Source organism: Emydura macquarii, unplaced genomic scaffold (assembly GCF_026122565.2).
Source record: "Emydura macquarii macquarii isolate MOO-44397 ecotype Brisbane River unplaced genomic scaffold, CSIRO-AGI_Emac_v2 contig_295, whole genome shotgun sequence".
NCBI lineage: Eukaryota > Metazoa > Chordata > Testudines > Chelidae > Emydura > Emydura macquarii.
Window position 1 is genome coordinate 10,237,980 of NW_027130432.1, and position 14,884 is coordinate 10,252,863.

The following is a 14,884-nucleotide window of genomic DNA, read 5'->3' on the forward strand; positions in this document are numbered from 1 at the left end:
CTGAGTTACGATTTTTTAACATTTGTGGTTGGCAATACTGATTACATAATCACTGGAGCAGGGACAAGAACTTGGGTCTCCCATCTCTCAGATGAATGCCCCAAGCACCATTGTACTGTACTGATTTAAAAAAAAAAAACCTGATCCTGCAAACTGCAAGATATTTTTTAAAGTCGTTGACTTTAGCAGTATGGATTAATGGCTCATACAAAAACATGAATGCAAGCAATCTGTTATCATATGCGTAAAGAGCTTTTTGCTGAGATGGAAAAGTCATGGTTTTAAAAAAAATTATATGCTGTTATTTCGAAGTTGTAGTATATATGTTTAGAGTAAATCTGGCTGTCCAATTACTTTCTTGAAAGGATTATTTTGCATGTAAGTACATTTTTCAATCTACCAACCTTGATAGTGTCCCCTTGCTTTTATAAGTGCTTTGGGAGAATCTTTAATATTTTTGGAATATCAATGGTAAAAGGGAATTTTTGGAATAGTTTAAATGACCACTGGATGTCACTGTTGCATTTAAAATGGACAATAAGTAAGGAGCCCCTCAAATGACAGCAGTTTGGAAACAAAATCCGCTAGTGTCCATCATTAAAATTGTCAGAAATAAACTTACAGCCATTTGTTTTCACTACACATAAGTTTATTATGAAAGTTAAACATACAACACAAAAGGTAGCAAAAGCAATCCTGTAGCTTAAGGCAACTCTTAAAGGAGATAAATTCAAGAAAGAATGATGCAACTTCTGTTTAAATAGAAATTATGAAAAATATCAAATTGCATCAATAACTTAAAACTTACTTTAAAAAGTCTGCACTATCCAGCAGAGGGTAAGGGTTTGTGATCTTAATGCCAGCATTAAGATATAGTAAGCAGCACAATGCTAAATGATGATAGGGAAAGTTCAGTATTTACACAAAGATAGTAATGTTAATGTCTGATAGCATCATTTCCTGTATACTTATGGTTTGGAACCACGATCTGAAACCATTAGGAAAATTATGTAAAATAAATCTTCATACTATTCACTCAAAAATACAGAGGATGCAGAGACGATTCAGGACCAGAACAGTGGGTATTTTAAATATCGCATTACAGAAGCTTTTTAGAAAAATTGCTTCTTCAAGGAATGGGAGAAGAGGCAAAAAAAGCCACGAGCCACAAAGAATGTGAAATCTTATTTTTCAGATTAACCAAATTTAAATGTATGTATAAATATCAAAGTATTTCCACTTTATGATGTTGTAACAGCAGTTACAGACAACCGTATTAGAGAACTGTTAACTATTCTAAGTACAAGGAGTCCCATTCACATTTCCATTATTTGTTTATGGTTTTGCAAGACCTTGTATACTTTCAATTCCAATGTTTTGCCATCAGTAAGGGTACTATATAAAAATAAATAGTTAATTATCCTAACCATGCACAATTTCAGTTCATTTTCAAAATTTATCATTAAACCATAATTTGCCTTAAAATAAGTGGTCTGGCTTCAGCATTCGAATATTAAAGATTATTTCAAATGGCAAAATTTAATTAAGCTATACAGAGAAGCGTCAGCTTCAAGCACTGCCAAAGGACACTACTGTTTCCAGCTGTTGCTTTAAAGTAATGGATTTGATGGGGAATAAGCTTGTTTACAAAAATTATTCATACAAATGAATTCATCCCAAATCTGATCCTGTTGGAAAATGCCATATATATGGTAACTTAGTTTTATAAGTAGAAGATTTAAACAAAGAGTGTCCTATGGACAGTATGAGAGATTCTGCTCACAACCCCAAATCTCTCCTTTCATCATTCAGCATAAATTTACAAAAAGCATAAGATATAAAATACATTTAAAGCAGATATCTTAAACATGATTTTTAATACAATATCACCATGGCAGCTGATCACCTTCGTCCCCAGTTTAACATGCTGTCAAATCCAATCGTGAAGTTGCAGTATCCCTTTTCAGAACTATTTAAAAAAATCCCTGAATAAAACAGAAGCCAGCCTGTGACTTCCTAGGAGTCTCAGTAGGTACTATATACAGGGCTATATTAACCACCCAACTTCATTTAGTACAGAATAGAAACTAGGTTAGATTCTGGGGCAGAATGCATGGACATCAAAAATATTTTAAAAACATTTAATCATTTAAAAAAACAGAACCAATGATTTGCTAGAAGTTAAAAGGATATCGCAACTTTAACAATCAAACATGCATGTTAGAAAGTCGATTGACAGCTCTGTGCTACTGGGTTTGGCTTGTAAATAACGCAAAAAATGTCAGCAGTCTTTAAAATGTCTTGCAAATTTAAAAAAGAAAAAAAAATTGCAAAAAAGACAAGAATGCATACCTAAAATAAAGCAGGAACAAAATAATGACAACCAAAACTTCCAAAAGCCCATAGAAAAAAATTAAGCTGGAAAGTCATTGTTTCCAACAATTTCAAAAAAAAATATTGTAATCTGCAATGTCTTGACCTATTTTTAAATGACAATTTTTTTTATTACAGTTGAGAAAAATGGTTTATAGCCGCTTAAGTTTCCATTTCACTAAAATAGTGCCAACAAAAATAAGCTTGCATAGAAAAACAATCTCAAATTGCCACTGGCTACATGCTTACAATAGGAAATGCAGGTATTGTAACATAAACATAGTGCAAACCATGGCAGTTTATGGAGGTTGTGACTGCCGCAGGTGAGGAAACAGACCATAGTAACCCAGTTATCACAGTTTCTGGTCTTTTATTTAATCTTTTGCCAAGTATAAGCAATGCATATGCGCAGACCCATGGCATGTCTATTGCTGCTGTTGATTAGCGCAGTTTGAGGTCATCACCACTTCCTAGGTTAGATCCAGGACTAGGGTCTTGTTGTCTTCTTCCCTGCATTAATAAATATAGGTTCAGGGTCAAATATATGGTTTGGAAATATCAGTTTAGTTGATATGTTAAATGTATTATTTTTAAGCTTATGATCACAAATAATTGCACGACACAAAATTTACACTTCAAACTGTTAAATACATACTATAAAAACAAAAATACCATCCATACCCCCTACTTAATCACCCAACTTCATGCAAAAACCTAAGTAAAAGGAAGACGTCACATAATTCTTTGAAGGTCAGACTCTGATGGACTAGCAGAGGAAGAGTGCTCTCGAACAGAGGACCCTAAACTGAAAATGCTCGATCACAAGTTCCTGATGTTCCAATCTAAGGACTGTTATATTTAATTTATTTCAACAGATGGGAGAGATCAGAGGTAGCAGAGTGGTTACTAAATGTAGTACGGACTCCAACCAGCTAAGGCTTTATAGACCAAATTCAACACCTTGCATTGTACTTAGAAGGCAACTAGAAAACAGTGAAGCCTACAGAGCACAGGTGCAATAGACTTGGACCAAGTAGGCAAATGGCTGCATTCTGTCAAAAATGAAGGGTCTAGATAGTCTTCAAGTGCAGCCCTATGTGGATCATGTTGCAATAATACAATTTGGAGGTAACAAAGGCATGGATAACTATGGCTAAGTCTGCATCAGAGGACAGACCTTTATGTAGTCCCTTTGCACCCAAAAAGTTGCACACCTCATTTGAAAAGGATGGAGGTGCAGATACCAATCAACCTTGCCATTTCCTATAAATTCATCCCCTACCCCCCAGCATCACCTCCCTCTTGTCTGAACTGAGCTTGTGCTGGCTGACCTTTTCCCATCTATGCCATAATTGAGGCCAACCACTTGGAAAGCCAAGTCACTGCAGTCTTGGTCAGACAATGATGTAGAGCTGAGTACACAGTGGTGACAATGCAGCCCAACCTGCCTCACAATCTCTCCTACCACCAACATACAAAAACTGAATTAAGTGAGATTGGAAGCCTGCAAAAATGCTTGCTAGGGGCAATGGGAAACTTCCCAGCTCCATCCTCTAGAATCTCTCGATGCAAAGGAACAAGAGCCACTGAAGCACAATCTGTGCACTCCTGCTAGATCCCATGGGAGAGTCACCTTCAGGATCGATACTATTGTCAAAAGTTGATGACAGTCCCAAGAGACTCATCCTGGATAAATGACCTCTGTCTGTACCTAGCATTTTCCATGACAAAATCTAGATCATCGGTATGGCACATCCATGTCTCCTGGGGTTCTACTCCCCGACTGGACGAGCAGCCTGGAGGCAACAGTCAAATCATGGCAAGGATTTGGTCTTCACTCCCCCAGCACCCAAACTGAACATTTTGTTTAAGATCTATAGTACATCCTTCCAGCTGTACACTGAGTTCTCCTTTACCCGGGATAACGACCATGAAAATCATGAAAAGACAGTATTCCGAATCACTCTTTTAAGAGCTTCATTCACTCAGAATTTCAAGTCAATCAGGACCGTATAGCTCAGTGACTCCAACTCCAGGCCAGAGAAGAAAGCTGTTAAATTGGAAATACATACACGAACAGGACCACTCACGCATAAAATCAAGCAAGTCAGTAGGACTATTCACATGTGTAAAGTTAAACATGCGTAAAAGAACCTTGGATGGGGTGTTTACAGTATAGCAGAGCAGCCTTACACACACAACATTATTCTCAAATAAATCCTCTCCTGAAACTTATTCACGTGATCGACGTTAAATATAATCCTGTTTTGGAGTGAAGAACTTCCACACACACATATATATGAAACATAAATGAATCCATCAAAATTGCATAAAATTTTCTGCTACTTAAGTCAGGAATAATAGCAAAATTTGAGCCACAGATCCAATAAAAACATTTAAGAGTGAATGATGTTTTTTTCTTGTTCTATGACAGCAACAGAACACATTTTAATGTCAATGCTTTTAAAAATGCAAGAAATGAATCTGTTTAAATATTTAACTTAATCACAATACCAACTCCACAGCATCAAAACTAATCAAAACAATTAGAGAATAAGCTGTTCAGCTAACATAAAATTTTACTTTCGACATAATGAAAACACAGTAATATGGTAGATCTATCCTCTTGGTGGCATGTCAAACTGTCTCTCTTGCCTGACTAGTTAGTTTTTATTTCCCTATAGTGCAAGGCGCCACAAGCTCAAGTGCAGAAGTATCACTGAACAGAATAACATGATTCAGAAACTATGCAGAGTATTTTATTTTCTCAGGTGTTTGCCTGCACGTATAAGGGCTGATACTTGGTTTGCTTTGTTGGTAGTGGAAATCGATTTAAGGATGAGAATGGTCAAATTGTGTATTATTTTTAAATCATATATATTCTGGTAACAACATTTTAAGAGTCTAAAAATAAATCCCCAGACAAAAACAAACAAATCATTAACCTGCAGTTAAAGTTATAAATATAGTCTTAGAAGATAACATTTGAATGAGATATTGTAGTTTTTATAAAGTGTCCAAAAGCAAAGAATTTCTAAGTTGATAATTAAAGTACAGAAGTGGAGAAGTTAAGTTCTCTAATCTTAGTTCTCTTCCCCAGTATATTCCCACTCTGTCTACTCTCTTAAGGAGAAGTATCATAGCTAGTCTACATGCAAGCCTGGAAACCTTACTATGTGGCCTGGAACACTGGTAGTTGAGAACAAATTAAATCCCATATATTTTAGTGTTTCCTCTGCAGCTATGGCTATTTTAATTCCTCCTCCATCATGGATTTATTCAGCAGAGTATACATAGCCTCAGTGGAAAACATAAAACGGCAGCTGCTCCCACTAGCCACAGGGGTTGAGCTCCCTGTAAAGTGTTAAAAAGCTATGCTTAATTTTCCATCTGAGCTGACATCACCGTACTTATCATTCAGGCCCACAATCTGGTAGGTTTTTTGACTGCTCCCTCTTCACCCATCCAGGCCATATCCAAATCCTACCACTATTTCTTCCTGAAAATCTCTAAGATCTGTCCTTCCCCCCCTCTGTCTCTACAGCCAGATCTTTAGTTCAGGACCTCATTAGATATGGTCTTGACTACCTTTCCTCTCTAGCCCCCCAAATACACAAATTGCCACCCTTCAGTATGCACAAAACGCTGCTCTTAAACTCATCTCTTCTGTGCTGTGACATGATCATGTAACTTCTTTTTTTGGCTGGGAAGCCAATAGAGCATTGGTTCTCAACCCACAGCCGGCCCAATCAGCACACAGCTGCGGCCCGTGAGACGTCCACATGGGCATACAGGTAGTAGATATATTGTGTGGATGCAGCCCACATAATACAGAGATGCAGTCCTGAATGGTAAATATGCAGCATATGCAGTCCTGAATGGTAAATAGGTTGAGAACCACTGCAATAGAGGGATTCATGTTCTATCAAATTTAAACTTCTTGCCAGACCACCTTCAAAGCTCTCTGCCTCTCCCAACTTATCAAGCTTCACTCTGCCCTCTGTCCCTTCTGCTATGCCAATGGTCTCAACCTCATCCACCCATTTGTCAGTCTCTCAAACAATCACCTCTGTGCCTTCTTCCGTACAGCCTCATATGCATGGTACAACTCCCTGAGTTTTGGCCACAAGGCCACTATTCCATCCACATTTAAGTCTCTCTTAGGACATGTCTGCAGCGCAACTGGACATACATGGCTGACCTGTGCAAGCTGACTTGGCTTGCGGGCTTGGGCTATAGTCCGAGCTCTGGGACCCTCCCACCTTGCAGGGTCCTAGAGCCCAGGTTCCAGTCCAAGCTCAGATGTCTATGCTGCAATTAAACAGCCCTGCAGCCCAAGCCAACTGTGGGTTTTTTATTGTACTGCAGATATACCCTTATAGACCCACTTCTGCCATATTGCTTATTATGAATCTATTTGCCTATTATTCCCTATCCCCTTCCCAGGCCTTTTTTCTACTTACTTATGCTTAGATTGTGACGTCTTTGGCGCTGAAACCATCCTTTGTAACTGTTTGGGAATCATCCAAAGCGTAATGAGCACTAGCACAGACAGGAATAGTTTTTCCTTGCATCTGAATAAAATGTCTTGATTTAACATCCAGTAGTAGATACACAGGACAGATTTAGTCAGAGATTTCTTTTTCAAGATCTACATAAAAACCCCACAGGCTTTTCATGAGATTAATTCAGTTTAAACTAATCTAAAAAGCTTTACTTTTGCTTCTAGTTCTGCTAGTCTGAAGTCATGGAGAAAACATTACTGACTTCCTATTTAAGAGTGCGAAAGGTTGTTAACAACTGCAGCCTACTTGGACAAGACTGGAAGAAGACCATATTACAAACTGTGCCTTTAAGAAATATCAACGCCTCTTTAGGCAGGCTTTTTTCATTCCTTTCACAGTGATGTTCTACTAAAGTAACCCACGATTTTCTAATAGTATAAGGAAGTGTTTATTCACAAGCTCTTCTAAAAGGGTTTTTTTCAAGATACAAAAAGTTTTTTTTTTTAAATTAGTTATATTTTTCTGATGCTCAGGAAGTATTTCACAATACTTTTTAATACCATTTTAAGTATTTTAATATCTTGATCTATTTCTTTGTCTTATGTTTGTCCAATGCAGAGCACAATCGGGTGCCGCTTCTAGGCTCTACTGCAATGCAAATAATATTGCAGACCATATTCTCAGCTAGTATAAATTAGCACAGCTCCAATGAAGTCAATGAAGTTACGTCTACGCCAGTTGAGGACCTGGCCTTCATTTACAAGTCGACATTAATAATGCTAGTACTATAATTAAAGTGTGGTTCCAGAACAGTGACTAAAAAGGACATCACTACTTATTTGTTCCCTATGTTTCTTCTGAATCATACTTTCTGAATTTACTGACAAAGTTTTCCCATCATTACTGCAGTTAACTTAGTTGTAGAACACGCAACTTGTTCTCTCCTGTGTAACTCCAAGTATTAATTAACCTCAACTCCCAATTGTTTGACACACATGCTCAACTCCATTCCCGCCTGATCCCAAACTTTTCTTGCTCTCTCATTGCTTCCTGTCCTTCACTCTGAAACCATTCCTCTCATCTGACTCCTTTGTCTGTGCCTTCAAGTACAACATGTTATCCCATCTTAAAAACAAACAAAAACAAACATATCAACCTCAACAGAAGAGCTTCTTCTCTAATTTCATTCTCTATTTATTTGCCAACTTTAACAGTCAAGCATTCCACTCCTTAATCTTGGGCTTTTGTGACACTGCATGATCTCCTCCTCAGTCAGCATATCTCCGAGTACTCTGTTCTCACCCTCACACTATCCTGGTCTTTCTGCCCCCTGCTTCTGCTAAACTGACTACTCCCAAATTTACTTCTCTCTCTCCAATCTGGATTATAAGATCCCTGGGGCATGGACTGGGTCTTTCTTCTTTCTTGTGCCATTTACACACTGGAGATACTCAGAACAAGCTGTATTCCTTTCTGCCTCACAGTTGAAAATTGACAACTCCAGATCCCATTATTGTAATGCATACAAAACCTGATTTTTCAGAAAGCTTTCTGTGTGCAGACAATTCAATTAAAAAAGGAACTACGCTAGTTGTCACATACAGTGCTAAAGCTTTTAAACGCGCGAGGGCATCTATCCCTTGCACTCAAGGAAGCAAATTTTGTAAACCGTCTCCTTTATGTAATGTGGCAAACAGCCAGCATCCCCCTAGTGGGTCCCATGCTTCTGCCCCTTGTAGTGGGCCAGGGAGTCACCCGTCACCCCGTCTCCCCAGGGAGGTACCTTGCTGGGGCTCCTCCTGCCAGCTAGGGCCAAGGGTTTCCCCCTCTCTGCTCTTCAGGCTGCAGAGAAGCACCGTCTCCTAGCCCGGGGGAAAGCTTCTCCTCCAGCTGTCACAAGCCTTCTGGCAGCATCCTTCTCCTGTGCTTCTCCCCCTCCTGCTAGGGAAGGCAGGGTTTAAGTACACCTGGACTAGCCCTTCATTGGGTCCAAGTGTCTCTAATTGCCCTGCAATCATCTCTCCTCTGCTTGCAGGAAAAAGGGCTTTTGGCATTCTTGGGGTTACATACTGGCCCTGGTATGCCCTTTTGAGGCCCTCTGGCCTGACTTTATCACAGTAACTATAGATAATTTAGAGACTTTGTTTAATCAGTTTTTTCACATTAATTCATTTACTTTTTTACAGCATTTCTGATGGTACACCCTGAATTTTCAATTTTAGCAAGTGAGGCTGCAGTTCAATTTTCTTTCAACTGCAGGACAGTTATGATGCATAGTTATTTCCTACTACAAAACAGATTTTGTAATTTTGAAAATTATACCCAAACTTTCATTGAGACTGACTAGCTAACAAAAGGTTAACTTTTTTTTTTTTTTTGGCATACATTATTGCTTCTAGTTTCAACAGTCTCCTGCTGCTTGGAAAGAAGTAGAGGAGTGTGATCTACATTTACTATTTTGGTGATTGTCTCTATGGAAATCCTTAGATCAATTTTGTTACTAATTTTCCCTTCACTGGATATTTTCCCACCTACTGGTAAAAACAGCAAATCACTTGCCAGCATACTTCTGATTTAAAAAAAAAGTTTTTTTCATAAAAAAGATTTCCACAATAATTTTACTGTCAAATCTCAATGAAGACTCCAAAGTACAAGCATATGGTTGCATTTATAATTTTCCTTATGTGACCTTTTCTTTTAAAATATATAAAAGTATCCACATGATTTACGACATCATAGCTAGCTGGAGATTTTTTACACAAGCCACTGTGGCATTACCACCAGCTCTGCCCTTTCAAATAAGATGTGAAAGGAATAGCAAATTATGCTCAAATGCACTGAAAATCATTTATTACAGTATCTTACTATCTTACTAGTAAATATTGACAAAGATGTAATTTTGCCTTTCAGCGAGTAGGGATTTACACAGGCAATTCTGACATAGTGAAATGACTCAGCCCAAGTGAGTCATCCCTATTTATTTGTGCTGAACTGTACATGTATAAATATACAAAACATGTACTTGTTCTATCAATCACCATTCTGCCATGACACAGGGGCCACCGTATATAATAAATATTAATATTAATAATAATAATAGTTATTTAGATCCTAAGAATATGAAGGGATCTTATACATGTAATACATTAAAACGCTCACTGAAATGTAGCCACTTCTTGGGTGGAGAGTAGAAAAGAAGCATTATGTAGGTGGCAAATTCTCTGCAAAATACTCAACAAAAGTATGGACAATTTTGGCCAGGAACATGGGGAAATTTACAGTTTTTATGAAAGTGCCATGGGATCTTTAGTATTTACACAGAAGGTAGAACCTCAGCTTTCAATAAGATTGTATCTGGAAAACCTCCACACAGTATACCAGTGGAATTGAATTTATCTGCCACAGAAATATAAAATGTGCAAGTCAACTTTGCCAGATCTAAAACCTATGATTCCAAGAATTCTCTGTATTTTAAATCTGATGCTTCTACACCATTAAGCAACCATCTATGGGAATGTTGTAATAATATGCCATAAGATGCACATTTAAAAAATTAAAGAAAACACTAACGTCACACATGCACAGGTTTGTCATTAAACATTGTGCAGTCTGAGTTTTTGAACACTGAGGGAGATTTATTTCAACAAAAACTGCATCTGCCTTTTTCAATTAAGAAACAAAATATTTTTCAATGAATCATGCACCAAAATTGAGGAAAAAAAATTCTCATTTTACTCCTGCATACTCCGCTTGTCAGTAGGATGCAGAATTTAAAGTTGGGTGAGAGATTCTTTGAAAATCCCAGGTTTGATACTTAACAGTCAGGGAATTGCTTAACAGTCAGTATAAATGTATTAGCAGAGTTTGATGCTTTTCACTAAGAATAGATAAATGATTTATTCAAAGTGATAAAATAGAAACTACCTTAGCATAAACATTTGGTTATGAGAAGAGCTCGTATTTTATCAATTTGTTGACTTTGCAAAAATATAGACTGAACTCACTATATTGATATCTTTGATATGATTAACAGTGACAGTTTCATTCCAAATATCCTGAAATTGAACAGTTAATGCTGTGGAAATACAGAGTTTCCAACACTCAAGAAACTTCACTCAACTTTCAGCACCTGAAACCATGCAAATCTTTTGCAAAAGAAGGAATTATAACTGGCAACAAGCTATCTAAAATCTCTAAAGAAAGTAGGAGATAGGATGATGACTGACTGAAAGAATTGTAGGAACCTATTTGGCAGAAGACATTTGAAAGCCTCCTTCTCATGATATGTTAATTTAGACTGCTATTTATATTGAATTGGTCCAGACGCTGCAAAAAAGAGTGAGTGAGTGAGAGAACATACTTTGATCAAGTCCTACAAAGAGAATTTAAAACAAAAAAATCGACATTGGTCTCAAGGATCAACAGAAGCAATGGTGTTTGGAATCAATTTTGCTGCTATACTCTTCTACATAACTTGCTTTTTGGCCAGCTATGCCAGAACTTGACTCTAAGATACATATATGCCAATGGATAACGGCTAGATAGTAGGCTAGAATAGACTATAAATATTTTTTTTTTTTGTTAATTTGTTACTTAAAAACAAAAACTATGGATGACTCAAAACCATCTAATCTTTAGTTAGATGGTAAGCAAAGACCACCTTTTTGTTCTGTGTTTATAGAACGTCTAATCCAATGGGCCCTGATCCGTAAATCGGGCTCCTAGGTGCTAAAGCAATACAAATCATTAATAATCTGATTGTACAAATAGCTGATCTATGTAACCATGCATTATCCCTGTTACCCGTATCTTCCCTCCCCCATTTCTTCCATTTGTTACACCTATTTGTTCTGTCTTGTTTTAGGTCCTGATTCTGCAACAAGCTCTGTGCGGGCACTGGGCTCATTGCAGGATTGGGGCCTTAGATTGTGAGCTCTGCAGGGACTGTCAGATGTTAATGTGTCTGATCATCACCCATAAATCCATGCAGAGGGAACCTTACATATACCATCTCTTCGACATTGTGACCCTGCTTCCACTCTGGAGCGTATAGAAGCATCTCTATGGAGTCAGAGATTCTTGGAGAAGGAGCCTAGGGCGGGGGATGAACAATTCTCCCTTTAGCCAACTGGAGTTCACCCAGAAAAGATAACACAGCCCCAGGCTGCTGTCCCTTTCTAGAGATTCTGGGGGCAGTTATAGGCAAGGGGATCCAGAAGCACATGGAGAATTTGCTGAGGGTTAGAGTTTTGGAGGTGTGTATGAGAGGACTTCCATAAATATGGCCTGGGCTTGTCATGGGCCATTGGGCATCAGCTAGGTTTAGGGGCAGGGAGATAATGACAACAGAACACTTCCCCTCTCCACACACAAGATGGAATTGTCTGCATGTGGCATGGAAGGGAAGAGAGAAAATAATCTCATTGGGCATTTTAGATGATACTTTGTCCACTCCGAGAGTCCTCCATACGTTTTTCTGATTAAGGAGAGGATTGGGCCAACACCTACTAAAGTACTGGCACAATGTGGTGAGAGAGAATGTGTAACAGCAAAGGACTGTTTTAGCATCCATAAAATTTTCCCTCAACTGTGTTGTGTTTAATAATTACATTTCTTCCTACCCAAATTATTGGGAGATGCAGCTAATTAGATATTTCCCTGGTGCAGGGGAACCCCTGGGTGGGATAACGCTAGAACAACCTGCCCTAGTCCATCTTATTTTTCACCACGTGAGGACATGTCAGGGACGTAAATCAGCCACCCTTTGGCTGCCAGAAACACCCTGGGGAGCCACTACAGCCAGTTCTGAGGCTGCTTCAACTTTCACTCGAGGTCAAAGCAGCCACTGGAAGGTCCTTTAACTGGGTGTGGCTAGATAGGTAGTGGTGCCCCATATACCTCTATATACATTTTAAGTGTAAAGGTCAATCAAGCCCAAAGATTTGCAAGTGATCACCTCACTCATTCAGCTATCAAGTCCAGAGTTGAGGATTCCTTGTTTGTGCACCTACTCTGGGGTATGAAAGATCATTAACAGCTGCCAGGAGCAAAAAACCCGAGTGCAGGTAAGTCAGGTGGGACCTCATTTTAAATAACAGACTTAAAATACGCCCAGTAAATTAGAAGTACATTATTATGGATGACATTATGCTGACAAACCATCTGTCTTGTCTATACAGTAAGCTCTTCAAGGCAGGGACCAGTTATTTGTTTGGACAGCTCACAGAACAACAGGGCCTTGATACTGATTGAGCTTTCAGGCATTTATAACCAATATTAAATAATTAATTCTGGGTATCAATTTAGGCCAATTTTTCCAAAGTAGAAGCCTAAAAGTGCATTCCTAAATCCATACGTAGAGTCTTAAATAGGTAGCTTGATTCTCCAAAGTGCTGAATACCCCCTGATTTCAAGAGGAGCTATTGGGTGCTCAGTGCTTTTGAAAATTAGGTCACCTATTGTGGACCTTACCTTTAGGTGCCTATATTTGAAAATCATGGCCTCAGGTCTCAATACTTTGATTGCTGACAAAAACACATACAATATTCATTTAAATGGAAATGAAGCTACATGTGATATTTACCACTGATGACCAGCAAAAAAAAAAAACAAAAAAAACAACAAAAAAAAAAAAACCCACAGTTTTTTAGCTGGTCACATTTATTTGATTATATGAGGTCCCTCAAATGTGTCCATATTTAAAGCATAATTTCCCTTGGAGATATGATGAGGGGAGAGACCAGAAAATCTAAAACAGAGAAATAGTCATAGAAAGGGTCTTTTCATGGGCAACTGTAATGTGAATCTTAATTGTATTTTGGCAGCTACATACTACTAAAACAAACAGATTAGATATGCTATATTCTTTAGCATCAAGTATCTGCATCTATCATTTACTAAGTATTAAAGGAAAAAAATCAAGCTATATTATCAACTGAACATTAAAAAAAATGAAGAATAAATAGAAGTTTGTTGCTTTTAGAAGGACTACCAACCTGCTGATAGGCTTTTAAAATAATTTTTGGGAACATACTGTTAATACTTCTATGTAGCTAGGAAATACACTTTTTATGTAAAATCTCAGGGGGAAAAATTGGCGCTATAAAGAGAGCAATACTAGTGAAGCACAATGAATTCACTACCAAGCACTTTACAACATTCCAATACATTTTTAAAACAGTTTTTGTTAAGAATGATCAATCCTGATCAGATCAGAGAAAGTCAAAAGTAAGTTGAAGGCAAGTATCTAAATTATTGGTTACAAGAACTCCTGCAAATACTCCACTTCCTCATTTGGGGCTAGAGTTGATGGGGGAAGGAGAAGATGACAATGGAAGAACACACACAGACTGCACGTGTGTACACTGCCACACTATTGAAGAAAAAAGGAGTAAGAGAGGGAAAAGACAGGTGGAGGGAAGGAACACAATCAGCCTCCTCAGAGATTGGATTGCTTGGTTATTTTTTCTGTGCATTCCATTTTAACAATAGGCCTAATTTGCACTTAATCCTAGAAATGGTGAAGATTTAACTCCTATTTCATCTCTCAGTTATGTCAGATGTCAATTCTATCTGAATAATTAGTTAATTGACCTGTCACACTTGGTTATATAAGAGTTCACGACAGTCTACCATTCCAATAGAGAGACTAGAAAACTTTATACTTGATCTTATCTCCAGTGAAATATCTATTTTCACTGCCTTAAATTGAGTGAAAGCCAAATTTAGCAGTTTTCTTGACAAAGATTACATAAAGCACATAATATCAACCTCCATCAAGATTCTATTTTGTTTTCCTGCAAATTGTATTTTCTAGATTTTTCTTTACTAAAAACCCATCAACAGCTCAACTTGTAATAGAGTAGTTGGATTTTGTGTTTAAGTGCTGAGTGTAAGAAAGATCTGAAACTGCATTACTGACTTCAAGCACAGGCAATACAAATGAAACTTTCCTTTTGGACACTTATACCATGCTCATCCAGAAGCTACAGTCATATTGCAACTTA

The 14,884-nt window shown here is 37.8% G+C and overlaps 1 protein-coding gene across 5 annotated transcripts in view; it reads right to left on the reverse strand.

Moving 5' to 3' along the window:
• Positions 1-633: 633 nt before the first annotated feature.
• Positions 634-14,884, reverse strand: part of CBFB (core-binding factor subunit beta) — a 63,167-nt gene continuing 48,916 nt past the window's right edge. For all 5 annotated transcript variants that reach the window (XM_067551976.1, XM_067551972.1, XM_067551967.1 and 2 more), the window contains one exon: positions 634-2,883. In XM_067551976.1, the coding sequence (XP_067408077.1) occupies positions 2,815-2,883 (69 nt within the window). In that variant the 3' untranslated portion in view covers positions 634-2,814. The remainder of the gene's footprint in view (positions 2,884-14,884) is intronic.